This window comes from Cetorhinus maximus, chromosome 5 (genome assembly GCF_964194155.1).
Source record: "Cetorhinus maximus chromosome 5, sCetMax3.hap1.1, whole genome shotgun sequence".
Lineage (NCBI taxonomy): Eukaryota > Metazoa > Chordata > Chondrichthyes > Lamniformes > Cetorhinidae > Cetorhinus > Cetorhinus maximus.
The window spans coordinates 111,764,246-111,784,904 of NC_135883.1; the positions used below are offsets into that span (position 1 = coordinate 111,764,246).

Sequence of the window (20,659 nt, forward strand, 5' to 3'; positions counted from 1 at the left end):
CCTGCTTTTTGCTGCTGCACTCGAGTCCATCTTTACAACGGCAGAGAGATGTCCTTCCCTGGCAGTCTTTCTGGGGCTGCCTGTGCCAATTTTAAACTGGCCGCTGGGTCACCATTGGACCTGGCGGCCAGTAGGCCCCCGCTCGCCCCTTCCCGGCCAGTGACGAGCTGCGTTTCACGCTCAGTGGGTCTTAATTGGTTGGCTTCCCAGCCGAGCCTGCCTGATGAGAGTAAAATCCTGTCTGTGTTACTGGCACCAGTACTGGGGAAAGAGAGAGCTGTTCTGTTGGGATGCGCTCTATTTAAACTGGGTTGCGATTAGTGTCCTGGTGAAACAAATAACTAGGACTTCAATTGGAAAAAATTGCTGTGGGGGTGTGATGACAGAGGGTTTAGGTGAGGGGAAATTTATAAATCTAAAGATAAAAGTCAAGGCCATGTAGCGATGTAGCAATTTAGGTAAAGATGGGCAGAATGTGACAAGAAGGGGCAGAGTGTTTAATCATGGTGCATCAGTGAATAAACTCAAATCAGGGAAATTTGGTAACTGTTTTGAGGATGTAACTAGTGGAGTAGAGAAAGGGGACTAGCGGATATATTATATTTAGATTTCCAAAAGACATTCTGTAATGTGCCACATGAAAGGTTGTTATACAAAATAAAGAATTGCATAGTAAGTGGTAATTTGTTAGCATGGTTACTGGATTAAAGGACAGAAAACAACAGGAATAAACAGACCTTCTTAAAATGGCAGTTTGTTACTAATGGTTTGCTTGCAAGAATCGGTGCTGAAGTCTCAGCCATTTACATATAATATATTTATATTAATAGCTTAGATGAAGGGACCAAGTGCAATGCACCCAAGTTTACTGATGATAGAAAGCTAGTTGGGGAAGTAAGCTGTGAGGTGGACACAGACTATGCAAAGGGATATCGACAGGCTCTATGAACGGCAAAGATGTGGCCAATGGAATATAATGTGGGGAAATGTGAGGTTGTTTACTTTGGTGGGAAGAATAGTACAACAAAATATTTTTAAAATCCCCTATGAGGAGAGATCGAGTAGCATGCTCGATATTCTGGTTTAGATTAATGAAAGGTAATCTCATTGAAACATGTAAGGGAGTGCTGTTTTGGGAGTTCGGTGAGGAGGGAACGAGGTGATCCTTTGAGTACCGTGAATATGGTCATGTAAGTATTTATATTTTTATCGCTTATAGCTTTTAATGTCTTATTTTGTGGTTCATCGTTTGTAAGGGCTATATTCTATAACAACGAGGAGCAGGGAAGAAGAGTCCTAGAGTAATTGATATTATTTGATATTAAGTATCTTCCAAAAGGTTTAATTTAATTTAAAGGGGTAAGTCATGGCAGAAGAGCTCAGCTGTGGTGTACTCCTCCTGCTCTGTGGGAAACCGGGAACATTTCCAGTGCCCGGGGCCAGCATGCGTGCAGGAAGTGTCTCCAGTTGCAGCTCCTGGAAGTCTGGGTTTCGGACACTGGGGACACTGTGGAGCATCCGCGAGGTGGAGATTATTGTGGATAGCACGTATAGAGAGGTGGTCACACCGCAGGCTGAGTCCACAGGCAGGAATGGAATGGGTGACCACCAGGCAGAGTAAGAGGACTAGGTAGGCAGTGCAGGAATCTCCTGTGGCTATTCCCCTGCAAAACAGATATACCACTTTGGATACTGTTGAGGGGAATGACCTCTCGGGAAAGCAGCAACAGCCAAATTCGTTGCACCACGGTTGGCTCTGCTGCACAGGATAGGGGTAAAAAGTGTGGGAATGCAATAGCTATAGGGGATTCAATTGTAAGGGGAATAGATAGGCGTTTCTGTGGCCGCAAATGAGACTCCAGGATGGTATGTTGCCTCCCTGGTGTTTGGGTCAAGGATGTCTCAGAGCGGCTACAGGACATTCTGAAGGGGGAGAGTGAACAGCCAGTGGTTGTGGTATACATTGGTACAAACGACATAAGTAAAAAAAAACGGATGAGGTCCTAAAAGCAGAATATAGGGAGTTAGGAAGTAAGTTGAAAAGTAGAACCTCAATGGCAGTGATCTCAGGATTACTACCAGTGCCACATGCTAGTCAGAGTAGAAATAGCAGGATATATTGGATGAATACGTGGCTGAAGAGTGTGTGTGAGGGGGAGGGTTTCAGATTCCTGGGACATTGGGACCAGTTCTGGGGGAGGTGGGACCAGTGCAAACTGGACGAGTTACACCTGGGCAGGACTGGGACTGATGCCCTAGGGGGAATATTTGCTAGAGTGGTTGGGGAGGGTTTAAACTGAAATGGCAGGGGGACGGGAACCTATGCAAGGAGTCATAGGAGGGGGAATCAAGGACAAGAACAAAAGATAAAGGGGAATAAGAAAAGTGATAGGCAGAGAAATCAAGGGCAAGAAACGTACAGGACCTCAGTGAAAAATAGTGGGAACGGGACAAGTAATGTTAAAAAGACAACCCTTAAGGCTTTGTGTCTTAACGCAAGGAGCATTCGCAATAAAGTGGATGAATTAACCGTGCAAATAGATGTATACAGGTATGATTTAGTTGGGATTATGGAGACATGGCTGCAGGGTGACCAGGGATGGGAACTGAACATGTAGGGGTATTCAGTATTTAGAAAGGGCAGACAAGAAGAAAAAGGCAGCGGAGTTGCATTGCTGGTTAAAGAGGAAATTAACGCAATAGTGAGGAAAGATATTAGCTCTGACGATGTGGAATCTGTATGGGTAGAGCTGAGAAACACTAAGTGGCAAAAAACGTTAGTGGGGGTTGTATATAGACTCCCAAACTGTAATGATGTTGGGAATGGTATTAAACAGAAAATTAGAGACGCATACAATAAAGGAACATCTGTAATTATGGGTGACTTTAATCTGCATATAGATTGGGCAAATCAAATTAGTAACAACACAGTAGAGGAGGAATTTCTGGAATGTATACGGGATTTTTTTCTGGACCAGTACATTGAGGAACCAACTAGAGAATAGACCACTCTATTGTGTAATGAGAAATAAATGATTGGCAATCTAGTTGTGCGAGGCCCCTTGGGGATGAGCGACCATAATATGATAGAATTCTTCATCAAGGTGGAGAGTGACGTAGTTGATTCTGAGCCTAGGGTCCTGAATCTTAATAAAGGATGGTATGAGGCATGAGTTGGCTATGATGGATTGGGAAACGTTACTTAAAGGGATGACAGTGGATAGGCAATGGTAAGCATTCAAAGAGCGTATGGGTGAACTGCAACAAATGTTTATTCCTGTTTGGTGCAAAAGTAAAACAGGAAAGGTGGCCAAACCATGGCTTACAAGGGAAATTAGAGATAGTATTAGATCCAAGGAAGAGGCATAAAATTGGCCAGAAAAAACAACAAACCTCAGGATTGGGAGCAGTTTAAAATTCAGCAAAAGAGGACCATGGGATTAAGAAGGGGAAAATAGAGTATGAGAGTAAGCTTATGGCAGTAAACCTGACTAAAAGTTTCTATAGGTATGTGAAGAAAAAAAGATTGGTGAAGACAAATGTAGCTCCCTTACAGTCAGAAACAGGGGAATTTAAACAGGGGAACAAAGAAATGGCTGACCAACTAAATACATACTTTGGCTCTGTCTTCACAAAGGAGGACACTAATAACATACCAGAAATGTTGGGGAACACAGGGTTTAGTGAGAGGGAGGAACTGAAAGAAACCTGTATTAGTAGGGAAATGGTGTTGGGGAAATTGATGGGATTGAAGGCCGATAAATCCCCAGGGGCAGATAATCTACATCCCAGAGTACTTAAGGAAGTGGCCCTAGAAATAGTGGATCCATTGGTGGTCATCTTCTGAAATTCTATAGACTCTGGAACAGTTCCTACAGAGTGGAGGGTAGCTAATGTAACCCCGCTATTTAAAAAGGAAGGTAGAGAGAAAACAGGGAATTATGGACCAGTCAGCCTGACATTGGTAGTGGGGAAAATTCTAGAGTCCATTATAAAAGATTTAATAGCTGAGCATTTGGAAAACTGACAGAATCGGACAGAGTTAGCATGGATTTACGAAAGGAAAATCATGCTTGATAAATCTACTGGAATTTTCCGACGATATAACTAGTAGAGTTGATGAGGGGGAGCCAGTGAATATGGTTTATTTGGACTTTCAGAAGGCTTTCGACAAAGTCCCATATAAGAGATTAGTGTGTAAAATTAAAGTGCATGGGATTGTGGGTAGTGTATTGAGATGGATAGAAAACTGGTTAGCATACAGGAAACAAAGAGTAGGAATAAACGGGTCTTTTTCCAAATGGCAGGCAGAGACTAGTGGGGTACTGCAGAGATCGGTGCTGGGACCCCAGCTATTTACAATATGTATTAATGATTTAGTTGAGGGAACTAAATGTAATATCTCCAAATTTGCAGATGAGACAAAACTGGATGGGAGGGTGAGCTGTGAGGAGGATGCAGAGATGCTTCATTGTGATTTGGACAAGCTGAGTGAGTGGGCAGATGCAGTATAATGTGGATAAATGTGAGGTTATCCACTTTGGTAACAAAAGCAGGAAGGCAGATTATTATCTGAATGGCTATAAATTGAGAGAGGGGAATGTGCAACAAGACCTGGGCGTCCTCGTATACCAGTCGCAGAAAGTAAGCATGGCAAGTGCAGCAGGCGATAAAGAAGGCAAATGGTATGTTGGCTTTCATAGCGAGAGGATTCGAGAACAGGAGTAGAGATGTCTTGCTGCAATCATACAGGGCCTTGGTGAGACCACACCTGGAATGTTGTGTGCATTTTTTGTCTCCTTATCTGAGGAAGGATGTTCTTGCTATAGAGGGAGTGCAGCGAAGGTTTACCAGACTGATTCCTGAGATGGCGGGACTGACATATGAGGAGAGATTGAGTTGGTTCGGATTATATTCACTGGAGTTCAGAAGAATGATGGGGGATCTCAGAAACCTATGAAATTCTAACAGGACTAGACAGGGTAGATGCAGGAAGGATGTTCCTGATGGTGGGGGAGTCCAGAACCAGGTGTCGCAGTCTGAGGATACGGGGTAGACCATTTAGGACTGAGATGAGAGATTTCTTCACCCAGAGAGTGGTGAGCCTGTGGAATTCACTACCACAGAAAGTGGCTGAGGCCAAAACATTACATGTTTTCAACAAAGAGTTAGATATAGTTCTTGGGGCGAAAGGGATCAAAGGATATGGGGAGAGAGCGGGAGCAGGTTATTGAGTTGGATGATCAGCCATGATCATAATGAATGGCGGAGCAGGCTGGAAGGGCCAAATAGCCTCCTCCTATTTTCTATGTTTCTATTCTGAGAAGGCTTGACAGGGTAGATGCTGAGAATCTGTTTCCTCTAGTCTGGAAACCAGGGGGCATAGTTTCAACATAAGAGAGTGGCCAGTTAAAACTGAGTTGAGGTGAAATTTCTTCACTCAAAGGGATTTGAATCTTTGAAATTCTCTACCTGAGAAGGCTGTGGCTGCTCAGTTATTAAATATATTCAAGGCTAAGATCGATAGAATTCTCTCTTTATTCTCTCTCTCTATTATCTCTCTTTATTCTCTCTCTCCTCACTCTCCATATTCTCTCTCCCCTCTCTCTCTCTCTCTCTCTCTCTCTCTCCCCTCTCTCTCTCTCTCTCTCTCCCCTCTTTTTCTCTTCTCTTCTCTCTCTTCCTCTTCAGTCTCAAACTTCAATTTTGCCCAGCTATTTTAGTTTACTCCTCTCCAATTGCTCAATTTACTGTCTGTGCAAGGAAGTAAATATTGCTTCAATTTTGGTGATGTTCACCCTTTGGTATAGCTCCCATGTCCCAAGAATATGAATCTTATGTGTTTACTTTCCTCACCTTCCTCTCTGTAATCTACCTAGCATGTTGTAAAAAGCAATCCAGAGATTGCTATCCTGGAGGTCTGGTTTTGCAACCCTGCACCCATTTGCTTAAGCTCCTTCTGTAAGACCACCTGAGTACTTGAACCTGCGTCATTGATTTTTAACATGGAGTGCAATTTTTGGTACTTTGGTTCCTTTCCAGAAGTTTCTCTTGGTAAGGAAGCAACATACCATTTCGGCCTACCAGTCATGACTGCAAAAAGGGCTCTTTCTATACCTAGATATTATTATTTCCCGCTATTCAGTAGCTACTGTAAGGAGCCTTTCGCTGAGGATGTGGGGGACACAGCAACAGCTGTAGGGACTTTTCACTGAGCATTTGTTTTAATTCATTCATGGGATGTGGGCTTTGCTGACTGGGCCAGCATTTATTACCCATCCCTAGTTGCCCTTGAGAAGGTGGTGGTGAGCTGCCTTCTTGAACTGCTGCAGTCCATGTGGTGTCGGTATACCCACAGTGCTGTTAGGGAGTTCCAGGATTTTTACCCAGCAACAGTGAAGGAACGGTGATATATATCCAAGTCAGGATGATGAGTGACTTGGAGCCGAACTTCCAGGTGGTGGTATTCCCATCTACCTGCTGCCCTTGCCCTTCTAGATGGTAATGGTCATGGGTTTGGAAGCTCACAGGTTATGTGAATGGGCAAGAATGTGGGCGATGGAGTATAATGTGGAGAAATGTGAGGTTATTTACTTTGGTGGGAAGAATAGTAAAACAAAATATTTTAAAAATCTCTTATGAGGAGAGATCAAGTAGCATGGGTCTATACTCTGGTGACTATACTCCCCTCCACCTACTCTGATAGCAATAGAGGAACTTCATTCTACACACGACTATGTAAATCATCATCAGGCTGCTTGATGGCAACACTGAAATGTAGATTTCCCAATTTTGTCTACTCAGTCGGAAAATCAATCAAAGTTCTGATACATTGGATCTCCACTTGTTGTTTTTCAGCTTGCAGTGTGTTTGTTGTTTTCAGTGGCTGCAAGAAGAGTGCAAACTAAGTGCACATAATATTATGCAGCCAATTCCCCCATCATTTTGCACTAGGGTCTCTTGCATCCAGGATTTCTAGGAGCCAGGCCAAAGGTGGAAAAGTAAATTGAAGAGCCTGTTAGCAATAGTAGGAAGCTTATTTCTAATGCACTTTTCAAATATAGTCTTTTGTTGTTGCCTTCAATATGTACCAGAATATACGAGCAGAGGTGCACATAGTCAGAGCAGTATCTGCAAGGGCCTTTGCTTTGTTAAGGAAGCTGTCACCAGGTTATGAATAATTTCATGTTAAATATCCTTTTCTCACCCCCCCCACCCCCCTCATCCGCACCAGTACAGGTATGTTGTAGTTAAATACAGCATCATCATCGCCAAAAATGTACCCGAGAGCTAAACCTCAAGATTACACTGGTATGAATTTCCTGCATCAGATATCCCTATGACCTGAGATAATCAAATTGTGGCAGGCAACAACAGTTTTTAAAAAGTGGTTGACGCTGCCCAAACTGATTTTAATCCAGGCCACTAGAGGAGATGATTTTCATTCCATCAGTCTGGGCTGGATTTGAGCCCACATCCCAGAGGCGGAAAGATTTTGATAGCCAACTATGTCTCTTATCCTTAAATTTAGGCCAGCAATGTGTGTTGAAGGCTTCTTTTCGTAAACTGTTTTTCAATGACGCGAGCAGAAAGCATTTAACACTGTGACCTGCGTTCATATATATTTGTGCCAAAAGAAAGATGTCCTTATTTTATCTCCTTGCAATGCCTTATATTCTGTTCAGGTATGTAGGGGTTGAGCTAGGTACATAATGTTGCCTGTCATTTACTGAGTGTCTGGATATTTACGTGTAATTTCAGTTTTCTTGTAGAATATGAATGAAATACACCCTAAAGAAAAGCTCATCCCAAGCCAAGTGTATAAGTGTTAGAGATTGATGTGTTGTTCTTGGCTTGCAAATTCTTATTGCTGGAAGGCCATATGAGAAGACATTTTCCAGCATTAATTTATAACAGTCAGAAATATGGAAATAAAATATTATATTTCCAAACCAAGGCCTTTTATATCTTGGTCCATTAATTTATTTTTTTTGTCGTAAGCTTATGTTCTCAAACTTGCCCCTTCCCTGGGCCACCAAGGTTGTTGATTATTTCTCTCTCAAGCGTCCTGAAGCATCCTTGCTGTGCACACATTGGCTTCTGTCTATGCCTAGAAAACAAAAGTGACCACACTTCCAAAATAATTTGTTGGCTATAAAGTGCTTTGGCACATTCGCAGGATGTGAAAGGTGCTTTATAAGTGCATATTTGTTGTTCTTAACAAACTTAATCTTACCTGATACCTTACCAGAGACTATGTGTGGACTAAAAGTGATAAACACAAATAAAACCACCAGTACAACATAAAACTACTTGTGAATATCAGCTTGGCTTAGTTGGCAGCCCTCCGGCTTCTGAGACATTAAGTGGTGGGTTGAAGTTCAACTCCAGGACTCTAGCACATTAATGTAGGCTGACACGTTTACAGTACTCAAAGAGCACTGCACTGTTGAAAATGCCATATTTTAGATGGGGTTGTGAACTAAGTCTGTTTGTTCAAGTGGATGTAAAAGGGCCGATGACACTATTCGAAGAGGAGCAGCTTTCTGGTGGGCTAGCCAACATTTCTCCTTCAACTGACAGCATCACAAATAGTGACTAATCAGTCATTCCTTTGCTGTTTGTGGGATTTTGGTGTGTGCAAATTGAATAGCATAATTTGCTGACAAAATTAAAACAACAACACTTCATTAAGAAACAAATGACACCTTTCAATGCTGTATCAATATATGTTTTCTTTTCATATTTTCATTTTTTTTTAAGGCACAAGGCCTGGAAAAATCAGTAGAAGGGCAGCCCATTCATGTGAACACATACTTACACAACTGCAGGCATGCGCTTGCAGCCGGAAGTTCTAACAGCTGACAGCATCTTTGGGAGTGGATGGCGAGTGCCCAGGCCTCCCTGTGTCCTTGCCAGAAAACCATCCAAGCTTTAGGGGGCAAGCTTCATTTGGTTAAAAAGTCAGGGCATTGTTTGCTCTGGCCTAGTTGTTTGACCTAAATCTCAATTCCTACGCCACATCAATCCCATCCAGGCATCTGGCATGAGGTAAACCTCATTTCACAGCTGAGCAACTGAGCAAGCACCAGATGGGGTGGGGGAGGGGCAAGGGGAAGGAAGATTCACAAGAGGTTAGAATTAGTTAAGATAAACTTTGAGGGCGTTTTAGTGCTGGGGAAAGATGCAATTTTAGGGAGAAGACGACTATGAAGAGGGTTTAAACACAAGGAACATTAATGAGGTGTAGGCGAGTGAAGGTGGAGTTGATGATAAAGTGCAGGCCTCGGAGGTTTGATGAGCTAAAATTTATGGAAGGTGGAGGATGGGAGGACAGTGACAAGGCAATTGGAGTAATAAAGACCAGAGATGACAAAATGTGGGTGAGGGATTTAGCAGCAGATGGGCTGATGTAGGTGGGAACTGGGTGCTATTATAAATTGGAAATAGGCTGTATTTGTACTAAAAAGCATATGGAAAAGAAGTTCAGTTTAGGGTGCAACAGGAGGCTGAGGTTGTGACAACCTGATTCTACCTGAAGCAGTTGCTCAGAATAGGGATGACCTTGGTGGCGAACGATGCATAGTTTGTGGTGGAGGCTTAAGGCGATGGCTTTGATTTTTCCAATAGTTAGAGAAAGGGCATTACAGCTCATCCAGGACTGGATGCCAGGTGAGTAGTCTGACAGGTTGAGATGCAGAGATTGAGTCAGTGGTGTGTTTGTGGTGGGCCAGGCCTGGTGCTGTCCTACTTGTTCAGGGGTTCTTGTAATATGTTTGCATGCCATGGAAACTCATTGTATTAAAACCTTTTGTAACGACATGATAGCTTCAAGATTAAGTCAACAGCACATGGCAATCTCTTGGCACCAGGTTAACGTTTGTTTAAAAGTGGGTACACTAGTTGGCTTTTTGCAGTTGTCTGAGGTCAGCAGTTCTCTTTGTTGAACTCTGCAACCCAAGGGAGGAAGCAGGAGAATGGCAGCTTGCATGGAGGCTTGGGACTAGCAAGGGAAAGTCGGCGCTAAGCGGGGAGAGGGTGTTGAGTGGGGTTGGGGACATGAAAGCATAGAAGAAGGATCCTTGGGAGGACAGATGGTGGGGTCGGGAGCAGGAGGAGAAGGTGAGGCAAAGGAGGGCTCTTACTGGGCAACCACAGAAGCTGTAATGCCAGCAGCAGGCAGCACCAGAGAGGGGAGGCTGGTCAGGATGCTCTCATCCAGGGAGGGCATCATAAAAGACTGAAGCTGCATGTCATCAATCCTCAGGGTAAGAACTAGCTACCAACAGATGTTGGCCAGGCAATGCCAAGACGACTGAGGTTGTCCTTGGAAGTGGTCGCTGAAGTATATGGGTTTGTGCAGTAAGACCTGCAGCCACATGGATTTGGCAGGAAACACATGCCATTTGCCCTCAAGGTTACTGCGGTGTGCAATTCTTTTGTCACTGCTTTCCAGAGCTCCACAGGTGAAATGTGGCATATCACAGGCTGCCACACACACACACACAGGTGCAGGTGACCAATGCCTGCCTCTGTCATACGAATGGATTCATCAATTACTCCACAGATGAGGACAGCAGGCAGCAAGAGCATCAGTCTTCGTGGCCATCGCCCGTTTGCCTAGAGTGCAAGAGGTCATCGACTGCACTCGTGGCAATTAGAGCTCCCTGGGAACAGCCAGCAGCAATTGTGAATCGCAAGGGCTTTCACTCTTTAAAAGTGCAACTGGTCTGCAATCACAGGCAAAGCTCGTTTCCCAGGGAGCCCTCGTACAGTTTGCATAAACTCGCAGCTCCCAGAGCTTTTTGAGGCCCCAGCCTCAGCTGATGGTGGGATCCACCAGTGAATACCTGCACCCCACAGCGTGATTACATGTGGCTGCCATGCACGCCGTCGGCTCTTGAAATTTTAATTAGAATCGTATGGGAGCTGGCTCCTGGCGTGTGGAAGTGCCATATCGGGTTCCATTGTTAGGAACGGCACACCACAGATAAATGCCCTAGTGTGGGGTTTGTGTGCGCTTTTTTCACTCTGGTGTGAATAAGATTTTTGTTTTGCAGGAATGCGATTGGGGTGACATTGAAATGTGGGATTTTAACAAAAGAAAATATCCAATTACATAGGAAATACTGTACGATTGGCATGTTGGCAATGCAGATGAGGCATTCCATTGTATTTTGTTGCCTCTGTAAATTTTACATGTTTTGAGTTACTTATTATAAAGATATGTGCTGCATTGCAGAATTTATTTTTTTTAGAACATTTGTCCAACCTTCACTCTGTAGTTAGTTTGGAACTACTTGTATAGCTGCAAATTTTAGTTACACAAACTAGACCATTAATAGGTTAGCATTTAGAAAGAGATTGACAGCAATAGGCTTTTATTTTTAAAAAAAATGGAAAATGTTGGCTTTTCAAAAGATCTAAACATGCACTTAAGGGAGTATAAACATAAGTAGATTTACTGTAATTTGTATTATTTTCTGTGGTGAAATGCAGGCAGAAAGCCAGGCTGAATTAAGAGTAACTGCAGCTGAGTGAAGCACATTGTACTGCAAAATATCCTGTATGTATAATGGTGAAAAATAAACTATTTACAGAAGGAGAAAGAGAAACGCCAAATGCCGTAGCAAAACTAACTGCAGTCAATCCATAGGTGAAGAGTTCTTTTTTTCCCAACTAGCTACACAGAAAGCTTACAGAATCATGAAAATAAGAACACAGAATGAGGCCACGTGGATCATCAAGTCTTTGCTGTGCTGCCTATTCAGCTGAGCCTGACTAATCCAATTCCCCTGCTATTGTCCCCAATCTTTAGTCTTCCTTTTTAAATGTCCATCCATTCCTTTTTTGATGGTTTTATGGGCTCAGCCTCAATCGCCACATGTAATAACTAAAGCATTCCATGTCTCAGTAACCCTCTTGTGCAAAAAGTAAGCTGCAACTTTCCCGGCCAGTGGCAATCCAGAATTTCTGCTGCTTTATTATAGACTTTTACAAGACCTTTCGTCATTTTGAAAACCTCTGTGCTCTCCCCTTTAATTTCTCTCTACCATGAAACGACCTGCAAATTTATGAGCAGTTCTTAACACTAGAGATAAAAGGTTATTTTTAATGTCAGTGATTTTTTTTGTGCTGTAAACTCACCATGACCCTACTAGCTTTCTTATAATCTGGTGCCCAGAACTAAATACTAAGATGCAATTTGTAAAGGCTGATTAAATACTAAGCCAACTCTCAAGACTTTAAGTTGCAAAACTTGCTGTAACTTTATCTGAGATCAGTGTTGTGGCCATATTTAAAGCATTATGGTGCAGTTTTGGGCATCTCAACCCTGAAAGGATATTGATGCATTGGTAAGAGCTCTGAGAAGAGACACTGGCTGGGATTTTCTGGCCCTGTCGCAGGTGGGACCTGCCGCGGGCGAGGTGGCACCCCAGCCAGAAGTCCATTGATTTGCGGCAGGACCAGAAGATCCTGGCAGCGGGCGGGTGCGGAAAATCCCGACCACTGATTATTCCAGAATTTTTGGACTTTGAGTTGAGAGACTCGCCAAGGGGGGTGGTGCACAACTGTTGGGAGACTTTAAGATCTGGGCCTGTAAGTTTTTAAACAATGCGTGAGACTAGTGGTGTAGCAAGGTGAACGAACAGTGGTATGGAAAGGTAAGATACTGTTTAGTCACTGCCAATTCCTGCAAGATGAGTTCTTGCCCTTTCAACCAATGGGAAATACAATGCTTCCCCATGGAGAAGAATGAAGCATTATTGTTAAGTGGTGCACCTATTCATTTTCTTCCATTCTGTTCCTGCCTAACATTGTTCGAAGTATATGTTACCTGGTCTCTCTCTTGGACTAATAATTGTATGTGTAACTTAGAAAAAAGTTAGAAAAATAACTTTGAGCTATTTGCTTGGGTTTTCATTTTTTTATCCCCTGATACTATTGCGTAACCTTCTCTTTCTTGCCTATATTAAAGCTAATAGTTTAACATTCAGTAGTTTGTCTGTAAACTATCTCTCTAATCAGCAGTAATGTTTTGTTCATTAGGTATGGCCAGAACTGTCTTATTCAGTTTGAGGATTTTGCCAACATCAATGCATTCCGTCTTCTGAACAAGTATCGCAACAAATACTGCACCTTCAATGATGATATCCAGGGTATGTATAATGTTGTAAATTTGACTTGCCTACTACACATAACCAACAACAGATTCCCCAAAGGTTAATCATTGGATCCTGTTAAATCGCATCCAGGGCCACCATCTGGATGATTATCAGACTGCTTAATCTAGTTTTTGGAATATCTGTCAAGAATTGTTAACCATAATTCAGGAACTAAGAAGCCCTTCTATCCATAGTTTGTTTTGAACTTGGTTTGAATCAATGCTTGAAGAACTGAAATAGCAAGCTTTCTGCTAATTTTGCTACTATAATATGCATGAATTAAGGCTGGATTGAATCTTCAGATTGAATTTATGCAGATTATCTGAACTTTAGGCTACAGTACTAATTATTCATTGTTTTCTTTTTCTGAAGCCCGTTTCACTCACTATTTTTCTTAATGTTGAAAATGGATCTGAACATTGTATAGCTATACTGATCTAATTGAGTTTCAAATGACAAATTAAATAGGCTCAGTTTATAGCTACAATATGATTTTTTTTTGCTATTAATATTTTCATATCACCTCAGGCCGTCTGCTCAGAAAATATGCTGTTTATTTTAATTAGATTTTTTCCAATTTGGATTCTCTTTTGCTGCCAGTGTGAACACCATTTTTATATGAAGGGGTCCAAATGATGTATATTTGGCTATATTTGATTACTTTGAGTTATCATAGCTATAAGCACAAAGCCCGAGGCCCTCAAGAATGCACTTTGTTAATGTCATAATAGTTAATTGCAGACTTTTAATTAACCATAGCTATGCTGTCAATCCTGGGGTGACATCATTTGAGTTGATGGAAAAATTTTCTTTGATTCCTTTGCCCTCATGGTGACGGGTATCTTGATGGACATTAGGCAGAATGCATCATGTGATATCCTTATTAAAGGATTCTAACTGTGATGCAATCACTTCAATTTGCAAAGAACGGGATCTGCTGTTAAATACCAAAAGCAAAACAAATTGGGCACTATGTTCATGCATGTATGTTGATTAAAAACAAAGTTTAACATTGCGTACTTGGTGGGGGGTGATCAATATAACAGATTAATTTCTATAGCTTTCCTTGTGTGAAGGGAACCTGTCTGGGCAGTTACACAGTGGAGCAAGTTAGACACCAAGGAGGAGATGAATAAAAGCTTAGCAGGGGAAGGAGGGATGACTACATGGTTGAATGGAAGTGCTTTTGTGAGGCTTTTGAATGTAGAGGTGGCAGTGTGATAAAATGAAAAGATTTAACAATTTAAATTTGGATAATACTCCTTACGTAATATAAGTTCCAGAGTGCTATAAAAGGATGAGTTGTGGCCACTAAGGAGGAAGTAACAAAATTAGGTGAGGAATTCTAAATTTACTATATTAATGCATTTATATTCCACAACTTAAATTTAGATGTTTCAAAAATATCTGAAATGGGGCATTTGAGGTCATGCAGATTAGTAAACTGGAATTAGGGTATCCTAGCAATTGATAAAGTGTCAGACTAGATTCTCTTTCATGTCACCAAAAGACTGTATGACAATCCCTTTAAATAAATGAGAAAGACTATGGCCCAGATATTCTATTGATGCTGCCCGTGAAGATCTCTGCGACCTGTCAGGACTTCCGGTCTGTGCTGAAGCATTAAAGGATCAGTGCAAGGAGAAGATCATCAGGGGGAAGAAGGGAGGATATGTTCTCTTTTCACTAGGTGAACTGCTGCATTCAGGTGGTTTTTTTTCAAGGTCCAAGTCTTTCAATAAGTGAGCAGGGGGTTGGGTAAGTGGACAGGTGAGGTGGATAAGTTGGCGTTGGGTGTGGGGAGTTGGTGTGTGATTGGGGAGATCAGTTGTGGTGCTCAGTTGAGTTACACTGTTAATCACAGAGTTGGACCAGATATTAAACTGTGTAACATTTCCAGAGTAAATATGCAGGTATCTAGCGTATCTGGTATTCCACATATCTGGCCAAGTCTCTGACCCCAAGATCAGTATCAGAAACTTTAATGGAGGGTCCCGAGCAGTGGAAATCAGTCCCTAGGAAGTTTAAACTTTCCGGGCAATTACAGCGCATGTGCGTGCATCAGGATTTCCATGGGGTCTTGACGCATGTTTCCCAACTTATATCCCATCTCCCATCTGGATAACAGAAGATTTGGGCCATTACTTCAGTACTGAGGATGACATCTGATTTTTTCAAATTGATTTCAGTTATCCGTTGATAGTACTCTGGCTGTATCACAATGTGTGCCTGTATTTGCCTGTTTTTCCCCTTCTTCCTGAAACTCCATTGTTTTATAAGCCAGTTTACTGTGAAAGTTCTATTTACTTATTATATGAAATAGGTACATAAAATTACCTTGAAAATGATAAAGCTATTCAGGGAAGTTATTTTCTGTTACCCGGATTCTTTTGGCAATTTTTCAGTTGTTTCTCCTGACATGTCAGCACTTGAGACCATCTTAAACATGGGAACAATCCAGCCCTCTTTCTCTTTCTGGTGGTGATATTTTCTTTTTGCACCTTTTTGTCTCTTGTCTTAAGGAATGTGTACTGAGCTGTACCCTGATCTTTAGCAGCTGTACATCTGCAGCACTTTTTGCTGATTCAGTTGTGATAGGAATAAAGCGTTCATTGTAAAATACAATGAGTATGAATACAGTAGTCATTGTACTACCGTTAGGTGAAACTCAGCTGTGAGCACCATTAAAATTGCTTGTTGTTTTAATCTCGATTGCCTCTTTTGGTATGAAATGTGAAGTTCCAAATATTATTCACTCATTTGGAGAGGGCAGTGGAACAGGCTCGAGGGCTGAATGGCCTATTACTATGATGGTCAAGTATTAGTTATCATCCCATGCACCACACCAGCCAGTTTGGTTGTATTTTTGTTGCATTCTTGATTTGATTTTACTGTGTGCACGCTCAGAAATCTTAGCATCTACCTTAACCATACTGTTTTTGTTTGTGCTTTCCGCCCCTCTCCCAGTTTTAGTTTCTTTTTAAAATGTGCATAACAATCTGGTCCATTCAGACATGCAACAGTCATGGCCTGGAATCTCAAACAGGCTAAAATATGTGATATCTGCAAGGCAGCTGCTTATGTAGTTCATATATCTTCACAACTGTCTTAAAGAAAATCTCCGAAAGGAAGGTAGTTTGGCAGAGCTTTATTTGACTTTGACCTGAATCTAAGCAGGTGGACCCTCATTCATTGCTTTGCAGGGCTACAGTGGGAGTGTTCTGAATGACAGATTAAGTATAGTTGCTTGAAGAAGATAGATTATTTTTGTCAAGTCACTTTTCAAATGAAGATTACACTGCACTTGCCAGAATTCTGCAAGTTAGCGTGCAAGCTGATTGATTGATAAGGCTCTTGGCTGTATGTTTCTTCAGTTATTGGTTCTTTCCAGGTGTATATGTATTTATGTGACTTTCACCTTCACAAAAGTACTAAGTTGCATACTTTTATACTATTGTTTTAAATATTTATTGTTCTTAGTGCCTTTGATTTAGCTGTTTCTTACAATCTATTTTATTAATACTCAGTAAAGCTTGAATTGTCCCCCCTTTTCTTCTTGTAGGCCATGTAGGTGGATTTTCAGTCTCTGCTGATAATTGTGCTAAGATACCTCCCCTTGGAAAATAAATTTGATCCATCTGATGGACATGGCGATGGAATTGCGCATACAGTAATTACATAGGATGTATAGCACAAAAACAGGCCATTCAGCTCAACTGACCCATGCCGGTGTTAGTGCCCCACACGAGCTGCCTCCTGTCCCTCATCATGTAACACTGTTAGCATGACCTTAACAATCCTATCAGAAGCTGCTTTTCACCTAAAGGGTGAAATAGCCCACTGGTTTTCTGAACTGTAAGAAGTTGAGCTGGTGTTTCTCTTTCACCTGACTCTGCCAATTAACTTGTGGTCCATGCTGTTAATATTTCTAGGTATACAGCAGTACATTCATCCGTTTAAAGGGAAAACATGTGCCTGGAAATCCCTTTTTATAGCAAATAAACTTGCATGACCATTTAGCACAGTAGATGGACACTTATTGGCATTTTTTTTTTCATTCATTCATGGGATGTGGACTTTGCTGGCTTGGCCAGCATTTTTATTGCCCACCCCTAGTTGCCCTTGAGAAGGTGGTGGTGAGCTGCCTCCTTGAACCACTGCAGTCCATGTGGTGTAGGTGCACCCACAGTGCTGTTAGGAAGGGAGTTCCAGGATTTTGACCCAGTGACAGTGAAGGAATGGCGATTTATTTCCAAGGCAGGATAGTGAGTGACTTGGAGGGGAACTTCCAGGTGGTGGTGTTCCCACCTATCTGCTGCCCTTGTACTTCTAGGTGGTAGTGGTCATGGGTTTGGAAGGTGCTGTCGAAGGAGCCTTGGTGAATTCCTGCAGTGCACCTTGTAGATGGTACACACCGCTGCTACTGTGCGTCGGTGGTGGAGAGAGTGAATGTTTGTGGATGTGGTGCCAATCAAGCGGGCTGTTTTGTTCTGGATGGTGTCAAGCTTCTGAGTGTTTTGGAATATGCACTCATCCAGGCAAGTGGGGAGTATTCCATCACACTCCTGACTTGTACCTTGTAGATGGTGGACAGGCTTTGGGGAGTCAGGAGGTGAGTTACTCGCCACAGGATTCCGAGCCTCTGACCTGCTCTTGTAAGCACAGTATTTATATGGTTAGTCCAGTTCAGTTTCTGGTCAATGGTAACCCCCCAGGATGTTGCTAGTGGGGGATTCAGTGATGGTAATGCCATTGAATGCCAAGGGGCAGTGGTTGGATTCTCTCTCGTTGGAGATGGTCATTGCCTGACACTCGTGTGGCGTCGATGTTACTTGCTACTTGTCAGCCCAAGCCAGGATATTGTCCAGGTCTTGCTGCATTTGGACATGGACTGCTTCAGTATCTGAGGAGTCTTGAATGGTGTTGAACATTGTGCAATCATCAGGGAACATTCCCACTCCTGATATTATGATGGAAAGAAGGTCATTGATGAAGCAGCTGAAGATGGTTGGACCTATGACACTACCCTGAGGAACTCCTGCAGTGATGTCCTGGAGCTGAGATGACTGATCTCCAACAACCACAACCATCTTCCTTTTGTGCTAGGTATGACTCCAACCAGCGGAGAGTTTTCTCCCTGATTCCCATTGACTCCAGGTTTGCTAGGGCTCCTTGATGCGACACTCGGTCAAATGCGGCCTTGATGTGAAGGGCAGTCACTCTCACCTCAGGAGTTCAGCTCTTTTATGTCCATGTTCAAAGCAAGGCTGTAATGAGGTCAGGAGCTGAGTGGCCCTAACGGAACCCAAGCTAGGCGTCAGTGAGCAGGTTATTGCTAAGCGAGTGCCGCTTGATTGCACTGTTGATGACCCCTTCCATTACTTCATTCATGATGGAGAGTAGACTAATGGGGCGGTAATTGGCTGGGTTGGATTTGTCCTTTTTGTGTACAGGACATACCTGGGCAGCTTTCCAAATAGCTGGGTAGATGCTAACATTGTAGCTGTACTGAAACAGCTTGGATAGGAGTGCGGCAAGTTCTGGAGCATCATTCTTAAGTACCATTGCCGGAGTATTGTCAGGGCCCATAGCCTTTGCAGTATCCACTGCCTTCAGCCATTTCTTGATATCACGTGGAGTGAATCAAATTGGCTGAAGGCTGGCATCTGTGATGCTGGGGACCTCTGGAGGAGGCCGAGATGGATCATCCACTCGGCACTTCTAGCTGAAGATTGTTCCGAATGCTTCAGTCTTATCCTTTGCACTGCTGTGCTGGGCTCCTCCAACATTGAGGATGGGGATATTTGTGTAGCTGCCTCCAGTGAGTTATTTAATTGTCCGCCACCATTTATGACTGGATGTGGCAGGACTGCAGAGCTTAGATCTAACCCTTTGGTTGTGGGATCGCTTAGCTCTGTCTATCACTTGCTGCTTGTGCTGTTTGGCATGCAAGTCGTCATGTGTTATAACTTCACCAGGTTGACACCTCATTTTTAGGTATGCCTGGTGCTGCTCCTGGCATACCCTTCTCCACTCTTCTTTGAACAAGGGTTGATATACTGGCTTGATGGTAATGGTAAAGTGGGGGATATGCCGGGCTATGAGATTACAGATTGTGTTCGAGTACAATTCTGCTGCTGCTGATGACCCACAGCGCCTTATGGATGCCCAGCCTTGAGTTGCTAGATCTGTTCGAAATCTATCCCATTTAGCACATTGATAGTGCCACACAACATGATGGAAGGTATCCTCAATGTGAAGGCGGAACTTCGTCCCCGCAATGACTATGCAGTGGTCACTCCAACCGATACTGTCATGGACAGATGCATCTGCGGTCGGCAGGTTGGTGAGGGTGAGGCCAAATATGTTTTTCTCTCTTGTTGGTTCCCTCACCAGCTGCCGCAGCTATGTCATTTAGGACTTGGCCAGCGCGGTCAGCAGTGGCACTACCAAGCCACTCTTGGTGATGGACATTGAAGTCCCCCACCCAGAGTACATTCTGTGCCCTTGCCACCCTCAGTGCTTCCTCCAAGTGATGTTCAACATGGAGGAGCACTGATTCATCAGCTGAGGGAGGGTGGTACGTAGTAAACAGCTGGACGTTTCCTTGCTCGTTTTTGACCTGACGCCATGAGACTTCATGGGGTCTAGAGTCGATGTTGAGGACTCCTAGGGCAACTCCCTCCTGACTGTATACCATTGTGCTGCCACCTCTGCTGGGTCTGACCTGCTGGTGGTGTCTGGAACATTATCTGTAAGGCATGATTCCGTGAGGGTGACCGTGTCAGGCTGTTCTTTGACTGGCCTGAGAGACAGCTCTCCCAATTTTGGCACTAGCCCCAGATGTTAGTAAGGAGGACTTTGCAGGGTCGACAAGGCTGAGTTTGCCGTTATCATTTCCGGTGCCTAGGCTGATGCCGTGTGGTCTGCCTGGTTTTATTTTTTTTGTGACTTTTTGTAGCGTCTTGTTACCACTGAGTGGCTTGCTAGGCCATTTCAGAGGGCATTTAAGAGTCAACCACATTGCTGTGGGTCTGGAGTTACAGCCAGACCAGGTAAAGACAGCAGATTTCCTTCCCTAAAGGCGTTAGTGAACCAGACAGGTTTTTACAAAAATTGATAATGGTTTCATGGTCATCATTAGACTTTTAATTCCAGATTTTTATTGAATTCAAATTCCACCATCTGCCATGGCAGGATTCAAACCCAGGGCCTCAGAGCATTACCCTGGGTCTCTGGATTACTAGTCCAGTGACAATACCACTATGCCATTGCCTCCCCTATGCATCAGCCACTGCTTGTTAAACCTCTTGAAAACAGTTAATTAGAACTAACCTGACTGCTGACATTTTTTTGCAGAGTTTTATTTCGTACGAGCATAAGAAATAGGAGCGGTGCAGGCTATTTGCCCCTCAAGCCTGCTCTGCCTTTCAAAAAGGTCATAGCTGATCATCTTCCACAGCTACATCCTCCTGGCACTATCCCCATATCCT

General features: G+C 43.1%; 1 protein-coding gene across 1 annotated transcript in view; it reads left to right on the top strand.

Moving 5' to 3' along the window:
* The window catches only part of me1 (malic enzyme 1, NADP(+)-dependent, cytosolic), a 493,779-nt gene that overhangs the window by 331,618 nt on the left and 141,502 nt on the right, over positions 1–20,659 (top strand). The window contains exon 7 of the mRNA XM_078542316.1: positions 13,051–13,160. Coding sequence (XP_078398442.1) covers positions 13,051–13,160 — 110 coding nt within the window. The remainder of the gene's footprint in view (positions 1–13,050; positions 13,161–20,659) is intronic.